Here is a 15,123-nt window from a genome sequence, read left to right on the forward strand (position 1 = left end):
CAGCTCTTGGCAAACTTTTAGAAAATAATTGTTTGACCAAATACAATGGAATTTCTCTGTAAACAAATGAACAGACTTTCAGCATGCTTATAGAGAAGGGCACACAATATGTACTGCACTGACACAAATTACTGATGACTGGTTGAAAGAAATTGATAATAATATTGTGGGAGCTGTACTGTTTATTTGACTCTTTGCAAACTGGAATCCATACATCCTGAGGCTGCATTCATTATAGCTGGGGATTTTAACAAGGCTAATCTGAAAACAAGACTCCCTAAATTGTATCAGCATATCGACTGCGCAACCAGGGCGGGAAAAACCTTGGATCATTGTTACTCTAACTTCCGCGACGCATATAAGGCCCTGCCCCGCCCTCCTTTCGGAAAAGCTGACCACGACTCCATTTTGCTGATCCCTGCCTACAAACAGAAGCTAAAATAAGAAGCTCCCACGCTGAGGTCTGTCCAACGCTGGTCCGACCAAGCTGACTCCACACTCCAAGACTGCTTCCATCACGTGGACTGGGATATGTTTCGTATTGCGTCAGACAGCAACATTGACGAATACGCTGATTCGGTGTGCGAGTTCATTAGAACGTGCGTTGAAGATCTCGTTCCCATAGCAACGATTAAAACATTCCCTAACCAGAAACCGTGGATTGATGGCAGCATTCGCGTGAAACTGAAAGCGTGAACCACTGCTTTTAAATCAGGGCAAGGTGACTGGTAACATGACTGAATACAAACAGTGCAGTTATTCCCTCCGCAAGGCTATCAAACAAGCTAAGCGTCAGTATAGAGACAAAGTAGAATCTCAATTCAACGGCTCAGACACAAGAGGTATGTGGCAGGGTCTACAGTCAATTACGGACTACAAGAAGAAAACCAGCCCAGTCACGGACCAGGATGTCTTGCTCCCAGGCAGACTAAATAACTTTTTTGCCCGCTTTGAGGACAATACAGTGCCACTGACACGGCCTGCAACGGAAATATGCGGCCTCTCCTTCACTTTTATTATTATTATTATTATTTTTTTCACCTTTATTTAACCAAGTAGGGTAGTTGAGAACAAGTTCTCATTTGCAACTGCGACCTGGCCAAGATAAAGCATAGCAGTGTGAACAGACAACACAGAGTTACACATGGAGTAAACAATTAACAAGTCAATAACACAGTAGGAAGAAAAAGGGGGAGTCTATATACATTGTGTGCAAAAGGCATGAGGAGGTAGGCGAATAATTACAATTTTGCAGATTAACACTGGAGTGATAAATGATCAGCCGCGGTGAGTAAAACATTTAAACGTGTTAACCCTCGCAAGGCTGCAGGCCCAGATGGCATCCCCAGCCGCGCCCTCAGAGCATGCGCAGACCAGCTGGCTGGTGTGTTTACGGACATATTCAATCAATCCCTATACCAGTCTGCTGCTCCCACATGCTTCAAGAGGGCCACCATTGTTCCTGTTCCCAAGAAAGCGAAGGTAACTGAGCTAAACGACTACCGCCCCGTAGCACTCACTTCCGTCATCATGAAGTGCTTTGAGAGACTAGTCAAGGACCATATCACCTCCACCCTACCTGACACCCTAGACGCACTCCAGTTTGCTTACCGTCCAAATAGGTCCACAGACGATGCAATCTCAACCACACTGCCCTAACCCATCTGGACAAGAGGAATACCTATGTGAGAATGCTGTTCATCGACTACAGCTCGGCATTTAACACCATAGTGCCCTCCAAGCTCGTCATCAAGCTCGAGACCCTGGGTCTCGACCCCGCCCTGTGCAACTGGGTACTGGACTTCCTGACGGGCCGCCCCCCCAGGTGGTGAGGGTAGGCAACAACATCTCCACCCCGCTGATCCTCAACACTGGGGCCCCACAAGGGTGCGTTCTGAGCCCTCTCCTGTACTCCCACGACTGCGTGGCCACGCACGCCTCCAACTCAATCATCAAGTTTGCGGACGACACAACAGTGGTAGGCTTGATTACCAACAACGACGAGACGGCCTACAGGGAGGAGGTGAGAAGGTGAGGTCAGAAGGCGAGGTCAGTACAGGTGCATCAAAGCTGGGACCGAGAGACTGAAAAACAGCTTCTATCTCAAGGCCATCAGACTGTTAAACAGCAACCACTAACACTGAGTGGCCGCTGCCAACACACTGACTCAACTCCAGCCACTTTAATAATGGGAATTGATGGGAAATGTAAAATATATCACTAGCCACTTTAAACAATGCTACCTAATATAATGTTTACATACCCTACATTATTCATCTCATATGTATACGTATATACTGTACTCTATATCATCTACTGCATCCTTATGTAATACATGTATCACTAGCCACTAACTATGCCACTTTGTTTACATACTCCTCTCATATGTATATACTGTACTCGATACCATCTACTGTATCTTGCCTATGCTGCTCTGTACCATCACTCATTCATATATCTTTATGTACATATTCTTATCCCCTTACACTGTGCATAAGACAGTAGTTTTGGAATTGTTAGTTAGATTACTTGTTGGTTATTACTGCATTGTCGGAACTAGAAGCACAAGCATTTCGCTACACTCGCATTAACATCTGCTAACCATGTGTATGTGACAAATACATTTGATTTGATTTGTTAGATTTCAGTGCAACCTTTGATATTATTGACCATAACCGGTTGTTGTGTTATGGCTTTTCAAACTCTTCCATATTGTGGATTCAGAGATATCTAATATAACTCCGTTTTTTTTTAATGGTAGCTTCTCTAGACACTCTACTCTTTTCTAGTTTTACCAATGACCTGCCACTGACATTAAACAAATAAATTAACATTTTATTTGTCACATGCGCCGAATACAACAGGTGTAGAGCGTCAAGTGAAATAGTTACTTACAAGCCTTAAACCAACAATGCATTTAAGAAAAAAATACTTAAAATAAAAATAAAATAAATAATTAAAGAGCAACAGTAAAATAACAATAGTGAAGCTATATACAGGGGGTACCGGTACAGAGTCAATGTGCGGGGGCACAGTCAACAGTGGGACCTTATATAGACGTGTGTGCCTTTCATGTCCAATCAATTGAATTTACCACAGGTGGACTCCAATCAAGTTGTAGAAGAATTTCAAGGATGATGAATGATGAAACAGGATGCACCTGAGCTCAATTTTGAGTCTCATAGCAAAGGGTCTGTTTAAGGTATCTGTTTTTTTATGTTTAATACATTTGCTAAACTTTCTAAAAACTTGTGTTCGCTTTGTCATTATGGGATATTGTCAAGGGGTCCGAATACTTTCCAAATGCACTGTATACTTAGTTTTACCTGCATTCAATACTAATTTCAGGTCAATAAAGATTTTCTCCAATACAATGAAGGCAGACTGTAGTTCAAATAGAGCCTGGTCAACCGTGGGAGCAATAGGATACACAACAGTATCATTGGCATGCAAGTGCATGTTACATTTTTTTTTTTTTTTTACAAACAAGTCGATATTGCTAATATAAACAGTCAAAAGTACAGGACACAGAATCGACCCCTGTGGGACACCTTTCCAGGAAACCTGATTTAACACCATCAGTAGATATACATTGAGTTCTATCTGTCAAGTAATTTTTTAACCAGTTACATGCAGCCTAGAGCAATTGAGGAAAACCTCGGAATTCACAGTGAGTGATCAACAGTATCGAAAGCCTTTGACAGGTCAATGAAGAGGGCAGCACCAAGTTTCCTTTATCCATACAGTTAACCACATAATGTATAACTAGGGATGCAGCAGTGAGTGCTATGACCTGGTCTAAAACCCAACTGATGTACATTTAGAATGAATCAAGGATTATAATATTTTAGCTAGACAAGAAAGTTTAGAAATAGGGCGATAATGATTTAGGTCACAAGGGTCACCACCTTTGTGAGAGGGGGGGTACATGGGCCACCTTCCAAACCTTAGGGATAGTCCCAGATATAATCGTCAGGTTAAAAATATGGGTTAATGATTTGTCAAATCAGGGAAATGCAGGAAAAAGAGGAATATGCATTGGAGTTGCTTACCAAAATGACATCAAATGTTCCTGAGTGGCCTAGTTACAGTTGACTTAAATCTGCTTGAAAATATATGGCAAGACTTGAAAATGGCTGTCTAGCAATGATCAACAAACAACTTGACAGAGCTTGAAGCATTCATTTTAAAGAATAATGTGCAAATATTGTACAATCCAGGTGTGCAAAGCTCTTAAGAGACTTACCCAGAAAGACTCACAGTTAGAATCACCTTTGGCAGCGATTACAACATATATTCTCAGGGGGTTGAATACTTAATTAAGTAATCAAGAAAGTTTTAAATCCATTTTGTAAAAATGGGGGTGGGTGACAATAGTTCAATAATCAAAATATTATTTGACAAGATCATATCGTAATATTATGTTTGTGCTAGTTGGCTGAACCTGCAACAACTATCCAGTATTTTCCCTTCATAGCTTGTTCTCCATCACAAAACAGGGAGTCAATTTGTGTTCAACACGTTTAATTCTATGACTAATTAAAACGTGTTGTTTTCTCATGGCTCTCTTGTCCCTCTGTAGCAGACATATGGTGAACAATATGTTTGGAACATTGAATCACAAAATCTCAGTATCGAATCACAATACATATAGTTTCGGCACCTACGTATCGTGACAATATCATAAAGTGAGGCCCCTGGCAATTCCCTGCCCTACTAGAGATGTAGGTAGGTCATGGTAGATCGGAGTTGATGTAGCCCAACCAAAGAGGTAGGTAGGTATTGGTAGACCTAAGCTTATGACCAGACAGGTAAGTAAGTACTGGTAGATATTAGTAGACCTAAGTTTGTAGCCCAACTAAAGCAGTAGGTTGGTTGCCTTATATGTATATAGACTAGCCCAATTAATGAACAATACAAGAAGCAAAGCCCAAGACAGAAGTGAAGATGGCAAAATCCATATCGATGGGATTTGTAACATTTCAGTCATTCAACAGAATACTATAGATGTTAAGGTTAAGAAGTTCATCAACGAGGAGTAAGTAGCCTGTTACTTTGGCAAAATAGAGATTATCTACATGCTAAAGGACAAACAGAGAAGACAAGCCTGGCCTATTCTAAACATCCCTGACATAACAAAGTATCAAACGTTATCAGTTTGTAAACAACAAGTAGTTAATTAGGCCTAATAGTAGAGTAAAAAAGAGATCAGAGAGCTCTAAATGTAGGTGTGTGTGTGTGTGTTTTGTTCTGCTTGTGTACGAGTGTAATCTGGCAACCAGAGATAACCAGCATGTCTCTGAAAGCAGTCAGGAGACAGCCACCCAGAGAGACAGGACAAGAGCCATCTTGGCTGGGCCTGAATGCCAGACCCCTGATTAGAGAAGAACAGCAGTTCATAGCAGGCATGTGTGTAATGTTTACTGTTGATTTCTAATTGCTTATTTCACATTATATTATCTATTTCACTTGCTTTTGAAATGTAAACAAATTTCCCATGCCAATAAAGCCCTGTGAATTGAGTGAGTGAGAGTGTCATCAGCAAACATTTAACATTCAGCATTGTTCAAGGGATTGGTGCTTTGCTTATGTCATAGGGTACAACCAGACCCACCATTGTTCTACTCTCTGAATCTGTGGAGATCAAACCTGAATGTTATTCCAAAGTGCCTGCTGCAACCCCAGTAACATAAAACCCAAAGCATGTCAGAGATTGGGCACAGCTGTGTGTGTGTGTCCCTACAATGTTTCCACCGAAGACAGAATGACAGAGTTGTCTGCTCCTAGGCTCATAATGGCTGAGCTGTGTGTGTTATTTAAGCAGTAAGGCACGAGGAGGTGTGGTATATGGCCAATATACCACAGCTAAAAACTGTTCCTATGCACGACGCAACACAGAGTGCCTGGATACATCCCTTATCCGTGGTATATTGGCCATATACCACAACCCCCGAGGTGCCTTATTGCTATTCTAAACTGGTTACCAACGCAATTAGATAAGTAAAAATACATGTCTCATACCCGTGGTATACGGTCTGATATACCACTGCTGTCAGCCAATCAGCATTCAGGGCTCGAACCACCCAGTTTATGATAACCAGCCTGTATGATATTAACCCTAGTATACCTGTCATGATCAATTTGATCCCAAACACCCCATTACGATTTGCATAGACCAATCATGCATAGCACACATACTATTAGGATATCCTAATCAACAGGTAGAAATCCTCCCAACTTGAGTCAGACAAGGGTCTGATAGATACTTTACAGGTACACTCAATATGGCTAAGATGTTCATTATTTTTCTATGGGCTGAAGTGAGTCTGAAGGGGAGAAAAAACACGGCACCCTATTCCCTACACAGTGCACTACTTTTGGTCATAGGGCTCTGGTCAAAAATAGTGCACTTAGTTTGCTAGCTTGTTGATGAAGTTGACTGACAGCTGGCACTGTGCCTTGCTACTGTGTAACATTTGGCTAACGCAATAAAGTTGTAGAGAAAAGTCAGCTGTACTGTAAAACTCAGTGCACTATTCACATGAAAACTCATTTGTGCATTAGTTAGAACTACATTTACATCATTACATTTAAGTCATTTAGCAGACGCTCTTATCCAGAGCGACTTACAAATTGGTGCATTCACCTTATGACATCCAGTGGAACAGTAGTGCATCTAAATCTTTTAAGGGGGGGGGGGTGAGAGGGATTACTTTATCCTATCCTAGGTATTCCTTAAAGAGGTGGGGTTTCAGGTGTCTCCGGAAGGTGGTGATTGACTCCGCTGTCCTGGCGTCGTGAGGGAGTTTGTTCCCCCATTGGGGGGCCAGAGCAGCGAACAGTTTTGACTGGGCTGAGCGGGAACTGTACTTCCTCAGTGGTAGGGAGGCGAGCAGGCCAGAGGTGGATGAACGCAGTGCCCTTGTTTGGGTGTAGGGCCTGATCAGAGCCTGGAGGTACTGAGGTGCCGTTCCCCTCACAGCTCCGTAGGCAAGCACCATGGTCTTGTAGCGGATGCGAGCTTCAACTGGAAGCCAGTGGAGAGAGCGGAGGAGCGGGGTGACGTGAGAGAACTTGGGAAGGTTGAACACCAGACGGGCTGCGGCGTTCTGGATGAGTTGTAGGGGTTTAATGGCACAGGCAGGGAGCCCAGCCAACAGCGAGTTGCAGTAATCCAGACGGGAGATGACAAGTGCCTGGATTAGGACCTGCGCCGCTTCCTGTGTGAGGCAGGGTCGTACTCTGCGGATGTTGTAGAGCATGAACCTACAGGAACGGGCCACCGCCTTGATGTTAGTTGAGAACGACAGGGTGTTGTCCAGGATCACGCCAAGGTTCTTAGCGCTCTGGGAGGAGGACACAATGGAGTTGTCAACCGTGATGGCGAGATCATGGAACGGGCAGTCCTTCCCGGGAGGAAGAGCAGCTCCGTCTTGCCGAGGTTCAGCTTGAGGTGGTGATCCGTCATCCACACTGATATGTCTGCCAGACATGCAGAGATGCGATTCGCCACCTGGTCATCAGAAGGGGGAAAGGAGAAGATTAATTGTGTGTCGTCTGCATAGCAATGATAGGAGAGACCATGTGAGGTTATGACAGAGCCAAGTGACTTGGTGTATAGCGAGAATAGGAGAGGGCCTAGAACAGAGCCCTGGGGGACACCAGTGGTGAGAGCACGTGGTGTGGAGACGGATTCTCGCCACGCCACCTGGTAGGAGCGACCTGTCAGGTAGGACGCAATCCAAGCGTGGGCCGCGCCGGAGATGCCCAACTCGGAGAGGGTGGAGAGGAGGATCTGATGGTTCACAGTTCACACGAAGGCAGCCGATAGGTCTAGAAGGATGAGAGCAGAGGAGAGAGAGTTAGCTTTAGCAGTGCGGAGCGCCTCCGTGATACAGAGAAGAGCAGTCTCAGTTGAATGACTAGTCTTGAAACCTGACTGATTTGGATCAAGAAGGTCATTCTGAGAGAGATAGCGGGAGAGCTGGCCAAGGACGGCACGTTCAAGAGTTTGAGAGAAAAGAAAGAAGGGATACTGGTCTGTAGTTGTTGACATCGGAGGGATCGAGTGTAGGTTTTTTCAGAAGGGGTGCAACTCTCGCTCTCTTGAAGACGGAAGGGACGTAGCCAGCGGTCAGGGATGAGTTGATGAGCGAGGTGAGGTAAGGAGAAGGTCTCCGGAAATGGTCTGGAGAAGAGAGGAGGGGATAGGGTCAAGCGGGCAGGTTGTTGGGCGGCCGGCTGTCACAAGACGCGAGATTTCATCTGGAGAGAGGGGAGAGAGAGGTCAGAGCACAGGGTAGGGCAGTGTGAGCAGAACCAGCGGTGTCGTTTGACTTAGCAAACGAGGATCGGATGTCGTCGACCTTCTTTTCAAAATGGTTGACGAAGTCATCTGCAGAGAGGGAGGAGGGGGGAGGATGATTCAGGAGGGAGGAGAAGGTTGCAAAGAGCTTCCTAGGGTTAGAGGCAGATGCTTGGAATTTAGAGTGGTAGAAAGTGGCTTTAGCAGCAGAGAGAGAAGAGGAAAATGTAGAGAGGAGGGAGTGAAAGGATGTCAGGTCCGCAGGGAGCGAGTTTTCCTCCATTTCCGCTCGGCTGCCCGGAGCCCTGTTCTGTGAGCTCGCAATGAGTCGTCGAGCCACGGAGCGGGAGGGGAGGACCGAGCCGGCCTGGAGGATAGGGGACATAGAGAGTCAAAGGATGCAGAAAGGGAGGAGAGGAGGGTTGAGGAGGCAGAATCAGGAGATAGGTTGGAGAAGGTTTGAGCAGAGGGAAGAGATGATAGGATGGAAGAGGAGAGAGTAGCGGGGGAGAGAAAGCGAAGGTTGGGACGGCGCGATACCATCCGAGTAGGGGCAGTGTGGGAAGTGTTGGATGAGAGCGAGAGGAAAAGGATACAAGGTAGTGGTCGGAGACTTGGAGGGGAGTTGCAATGAGGTTAGTGGAAGAACAGCATCTAGTAAAGATGAGGTCGAGCGTATTTCCTGCCTTGTGAGTAGGGGGAAGGTGAGAGGGTGAGGTCAAAAGAGGAGAGGAGTGGAAAGAAGGAGGCAGAGAGGAATGAGTCAAAGGTAGACGTGGGGAGGTTAAAGTCGCCCAGAACTGTGAGAGGTGAGCCGTCCTCAGGAAAGGAGCTTATCAAGGCATCAAGCTCATTGATGAACTCTCCGAGGGAACCTGGAGGGCGATAAATGATAAGGATGTTAAGCTTGAAAGGGCTGGTAACTGTGACAGCATGGAATTCAAAGGAGGCGATAGACAGATGGGTAAGGGGAGAAAGAGAAATGACCACTTGGGAGAGATGAGGATCCCGGTGCCACCACCCGCTGACCAGAAGCTCTCGGGGTGTGCGAGAACACGTGGGCAGACGAAGAGAGAGCAGTAGGAGTAGCAGTGTTGTCTGTGGTGATCCATGTTTCCGTCAGTGCCAAGAAGTCGAGGGACTGGAGGGAGGCATAGGCTGAGATGAACTCTGCCTTGTTGGCCGCAGATCGGCAGTTCCAGAGGCTACCGGAGACCTGGAACTCCACGTGGGTCGTGCGCGCTGGGACCACCAGATTAGGTGGCCGCGGCCACGCGGTGTGGAGCGTTTGTATGGTCTGTGCAGAGAGGAGAGAACAGGGATAGACAGACACATAGTTGACAGGCTACACAAGAGGCTACGCTAATGCAAAGGAGATTGGAATGACAAGTGGACTACACGTCTCGAGTGTTCAGAAAGTTAAGCTTACGTAGCAAGAATCTTATTGACTAAAATGATTAAAATGATACAGTACTGCTGAAGTAGGCTAGCTGGCAGAGGCTGCGTTGTTGACTATGTAGGCTAGCTGGCAGTGGCTGCGTTGTTGACACTACACTAATCAAGTCGTTCCGTTGAGTGTAATAGTTTCTACTGTGCTGCTATTCGGGGCTAGCTGGCTAGCTAGCAGTGTTGATTACGTTACGTTGCGTTAAAAGAACGACAATAGCTGGCTAGCTAACCTAGGAAATCGCTCTAGACTACACAATTATCTTTGATACAAAGACGGCTATGTAGCTAGCTATGTAGCTAGCTACGATCAAACAAATCAAGCCGTTGTACTGTAATGAAATGAAATGAAAAATGTGATACTACCTGTGGAGCGAAGCGAAATGCGACCGGATTGTTGAGTGCGGAAGTTCTGTTCGGTAGACGTTGGCTAGCTAGCAGTGTCTCCTACGTTAAGGACGACAAATAGCTGGCTAGCTAACCTCGGTAAATTAAGATAATCACTCTAAGACTACACACTCTAAACTACACAATTATCTTGGATACGAAGACAGCAAAGACAACTATGTAGCTAGCTAACACTACACTGATCAAGTCGTTCAGTTGAGTGTAATAGTTGTGCTGCTAATCGGTAGACGGTGGACTAGCTAACGGTGGACGTTAGCTAGCTGGCTAGCTGCAGGGCAGTGTAGACTGCGTTAGGACGACGAAATACAATAATTACGCAATTATCTATGATACAAAGACGGCTATGTAGCTAGCTAAGAAGAAATTGCTAAGATTAGACAAATCAAACCGTTGTACTATAATGAAATGTAATGAAATGTAATACTACCTGCGGACTGAGTGCAGATGCGACCGCTCGCTCCAGTGTTGAAGATCAGCTTCTTTTTCATGTTTTTGTTAGAACTAGTTAGCTAGAGGGAATATTTAGCATGGAGTGTGTGAACTGGTGTTAGCATCCCTGCCTTTCCTTTCATTTGGATTGACTGGAGACGGGTTCAGCCAGCAAATTTTCATGCACATTTCATAAACTTATTCTGCCACCACAAAACACCTAGATGTAGAATTAGATAGTGAAGACTTGCTCATGAAAAAAAATGACAATATTAGCTACAGGTTTATACAGTAGTTTTTGGTAAATTAACTGACTCTTGAGGGTGAAAATGTGATTCAGTGGACGATGTCACCTTGGTAATATTTTCTAATGTTAACTTAGGACAGCATATTGTAGCTGGGCTTCTTTTTAGCTATCCCATGAGTGTTATCAGGCAGATAAGTGCAGACGGCCATCGATCTGTCTGCTAAAATGACATAAATGTCAAAATGTACATCATTCCCAGACACCATTTACATGACTCAAGAATCTAACCTCTGGATCGATCTGCTCGTCCTTTAAATGAGCTGTGTCCATGCCTGAAAACAAATCATGTTTGGTGCTCCTAAAACAAAAATGTGTGTGTTTTGTTGTATTCTGTTTTCCCCAATCTCCAGTCAGTGGCCTTTAACTCACCCTACACATGGCTCTGTAACAACATGCCTTATTGTCAAAGTCAGTTATCCTAATTCATACAGATGACCAAGAGAGCAGTGATCTAGAAGTCTAAATGTCTATCTACATGAGTCCTTGTACGGCGTGCGCAGTGTTGTCTGTTTGGAAATATTCTGTGGCATTCTGTCAAGTGGTATTCTGCTCAGAGCAGACATAGATAAATGCTGTTGATCTTCCCTTGCTCCCCTCTGCGCGCGGGTGTCAGCTATGGCTATAAAAGGACAGATTACTCCTGCTGCCCCACTCAACTGTCCAACCCCCCCCCCCCCCCCCCCCCACACACACACACACACCACTCTCTCTCCACCAGCAGCGCTCCCCTAAGCACAACCGCTAATCCTTGCAATATTCCACACATTCACAAGAACTGCATGGTCGGTCAAACTAAACACAGTGCACAAGGGCACCTCAACTTGGGGCTCACCCCTAACCTGAATTTAAGTTGATCGTGTCCTGGGAGAACATTTACAACCACAACAACAGTATCCTTAAAAACAGCCTAAAACCAAACTGTGACAAAGCTTTGGATCGGTCTTCTTGGGCCAGGTCCCCCTTAGAAAACATGTTGTTTCTCTGTGTGGGATTTCTTGGTTGAAATGGATAGTTCGAGAGTAATTGCTAACTAGCGCAATGACGAAGAGATCAGCTAGCGTTAATTGCCAAAATCTCAAACTATCAGTTTAAGCAAGATAACACAGCCTGGCCTAAGTTTAGCAAATTATGGCTCACCTGTGCCATAGTATAGACAGGTTGCCTAAGATCTAACTGGAAGCCATTTACACACAGGGTAGCCTAGTGGTTAGAGCGTTGGACTAGTAACCGGAAGGTTGCAAGTTCAAATCCTTGAGCTGACAAGGTACAAATCTGTCGTTCTGCCCCTGAACAGGCAGTTAACCCGCTGTTCCTAGGCAGTCATTGAAAATAAGAATTTGTTCTCAACTGACTTGCCTAGTTAAATAAAGTTTTTTTTTTTATATATAAAAAAAACAAAAAACAGACCTACTGGAATGACTACAATTAGGGATGTGACAAATTTACAATTTTACTTCATGTTAAAACTGTCATTTATTTTTGTATTTTTTTGTGTGAGAAAAATTTATAAAATTCCACAATTCAGAATATGGTCCTATTGCGTATGAACGCTAAGGAGCAATGAAATTCTAACTAAACACAGTCATAGGCTGAATCTCAAACCAAACAGTCCCTAAAGCCCTTTATCGAGTGGCCACTTGCTGTTGTGTTCCGTTGTGTGCATACTCTGATCAGCAGTGAGAAAGTTGTAAAAACAAAACATCTTTACTCCTGCACAAAAAAATGTGCAAGTATATCGGTCCCCAGTGATTCCATCAGCTGATTTAGCTTGTGGTAGCCTGCCTGCTGCTAGCTAGCTTCACTGACAAACACAGGGATAGAATTCTAGCTAGCTAAGGATGTTGGGCACTGCAGTGATAAACACTGTGTAGCTTGTCACTTATTTACAATAGTTTGACAGCTTGTAGGCATGTTCCCAGCAGTCAGTCCATACTTCAGCATGTTTCCAACACACCAATCGTTACTTTGTAAAGTTAGGTCATCTATTTAAAAAAAACACAGGGCAGCAGAGCAGGCTGTTCGCTGCGGTGGCTTGCCTTTCTCTGCCATTTTTCCAACTTAACGATGGCGTGCGGAGCGCTTTATATCCATGGCAAATAATTAGAAAGATGCATATCTTCTACTAACATTGCAGCATTGTTGCATTATTTTTCCCCTTTATGATCGGGACCTGTTAGTGGTAGTTTTGATAACTGCACTGTGTTTTTACATTTTGTGGAATATATATTTATTCTTAATGTTAATGTCTCAATATCATTAAAATATTTAAATGTTCACACCTCCAACTACAAGCACAGCTACTGCTGGCTACATCAACTACATTACCCACAATGCATCTACAAATCAGAGTTTGTGAGACATGGGAGTAAAGCCATAAAAATGTGACATGGCCTCTGTTCCAATATCCATACTAGCGTACCATCCTATAATAAAGCTATGTATTGGAGCATGCTAAGTGGTATGCGTGACATTGGAATCCAACCATGACCTACTGAACAAAATAAACATTCATTTCCAGCCCCTAACCCAGTCTTCCTTTGCCACAATCCAAAATGTATCTAACCCCAAGAGTAACAGACCGCAACAGACAACATGGATGGACAACATGCATGTCCTTGTTATAAGCCACAAATCATGTCACAGCCAGTAATGTTTGTCCTAGACTGCTATAGTATAGGACCTGTCCTTTTGGAAAGCTTTTACATTCTTCAGTTTGCCTACTGCTGATGGACATAGTAGATCGATGGACTCAGACTGCCACCTCATAGGCTACAGTAGGACCGCAGATCTGTCCTTGCTGGAAGGCTTAGCCGAAACAATCATTCATACAGACAAACACTAGAGGATGAAAACACAGTCATGTATTGGGAGTGGACCACCTGCCTGTCCTTGCTCAGCGTGGAAGGCTCGGAGCCTCTTCTTGAAGCGTGATGGCAGAACGAAGTCACATCCGCGGGCCAGCAGAGCCAGCTCCTTCCTCAGGTCAGGGTCCTGACGCAACGACAGCTCCTTCATCCTCATCCTCGCGCCAGACAGGACAGGATGCCTCCGCACAAACGCACACACAGATCCACACTCTCTGATCCAATGGGATTATCTTCCTATGGATTGTCCCAATAGTAGAAATCGCAAGAGTAGTAGTGGGAGTAGTAGTGCTAGCAGTAGTTAGGCTAATTACTCAAACATACACTCAGTGCGTGTCCACTGTCCTTGTCCTGGGAGAGCCTCTTGAAGTCAGCGTAACAGTAGGCAGTGGAAGTAGTGGTAGCGCTCCTCTGTCCCTGTGACTGTCCTTTAACAGAGCGAGAACTTCTTAATGCTGGGCAGCAGCTGCTGCAGTGTCACGAGCCTCAAAACTCTGCCCGTCTGTCTCCTGTCCTACACACACACACACACACACACCAAACACGACAGGGACTGACTGCTAGGGTCAGGGAGCCCCAGCCTACCAGCAGCCACTATGGAGATAAGGACTCTGTGTGTGTGTGTGAGAGAGAGAGAGGTGTGGATATGCCCTTTCCAGTTTGCATTCCTCAGCTCTCATAGAAGGTTATGTAAAGAGACAGACCTGCTGTTGTTGAGGGCCCGCTAACTTGGGAATGCCAGCCAAATGCCAAGATGACCCCCTGCTTACCAGCTTCCTAACAGCACAGCAACCATATTATCTAACGGTTCCCCGAGACCCTTTATGACCACAATCCAGCTGGTAGTTGGAAGTACCAAACATTTCTTCAGGGCAAGAGCTTCGAAATGCAAAAGTCACCGTCAGTTCTTCCTCCTATTTTGTTGGGAATTCAAAGAGTCCACTCAGAATGAGATACTAGGTTCTGTGGCAGCAGCCAGATTCATTAGTGGGCCTCCGTCATATTGAAAAGGTATATTTAACCAAATTCAAAATATATGTAGGCAGGGCACACCTTTTGCTGAGGGATGAATGTGTAGACTTGAGCCGATGAGGATGATAGGAGAAGCCATCAAAACTTGTGACAACTCACAAAAAGTGGGAAAAGAAAAGCCTCAGTTTTCCTCTGTGCATCACGTCGTATGGTCTTCCTTTGTTTTGCCTTGCCTTCCCTTCCCTTCACAGGCTTGGGCTGCCATCCATTCCACGTCTTATTATAGTTGACGGGCCCTAGCCGGCGGTATGGAAGGGGAAGTGTTGAATTTCAAAGAATGATGGCCGAACCAGTCTCTGCCTATTAAAAGCACCAGCGAGCACTGTTTGGGC

The 15,123-nt window shown here is 44.9% G+C and overlaps 1 protein-coding gene across 5 annotated transcripts in view; it reads right to left on the minus strand.

Annotated features, from left to right (window-relative positions):
- ppp2r3b (protein phosphatase 2, regulatory subunit B'', beta) overlaps positions 1-15,123 on the minus strand; it is a 67,533-nt gene that overhangs the window by 29,527 nt on the left and 22,883 nt on the right. The window contains exon 1 of one of the 5 annotated variants that reach the window (XM_029659222.2): positions 13,779-14,327. The exons of the other annotated variants lie outside the window; for them this stretch is intronic. Coding sequence (XP_029515082.1) covers positions 13,779-13,916 — 138 coding nt within the window. The 5' untranslated portion in view covers positions 13,917-14,327. Of the gene's footprint in view, positions 1-13,778; positions 14,328-15,123 lie in introns of those variants that run through there. 5 annotated transcript variants of the gene reach the window in all.

Source organism: Oncorhynchus nerka, linkage group LG1, assembly GCF_034236695.1.
Source record: "Oncorhynchus nerka isolate Pitt River linkage group LG1, Oner_Uvic_2.0, whole genome shotgun sequence".
NCBI lineage: Eukaryota > Metazoa > Chordata > Actinopteri > Salmoniformes > Salmonidae > Oncorhynchus > Oncorhynchus nerka.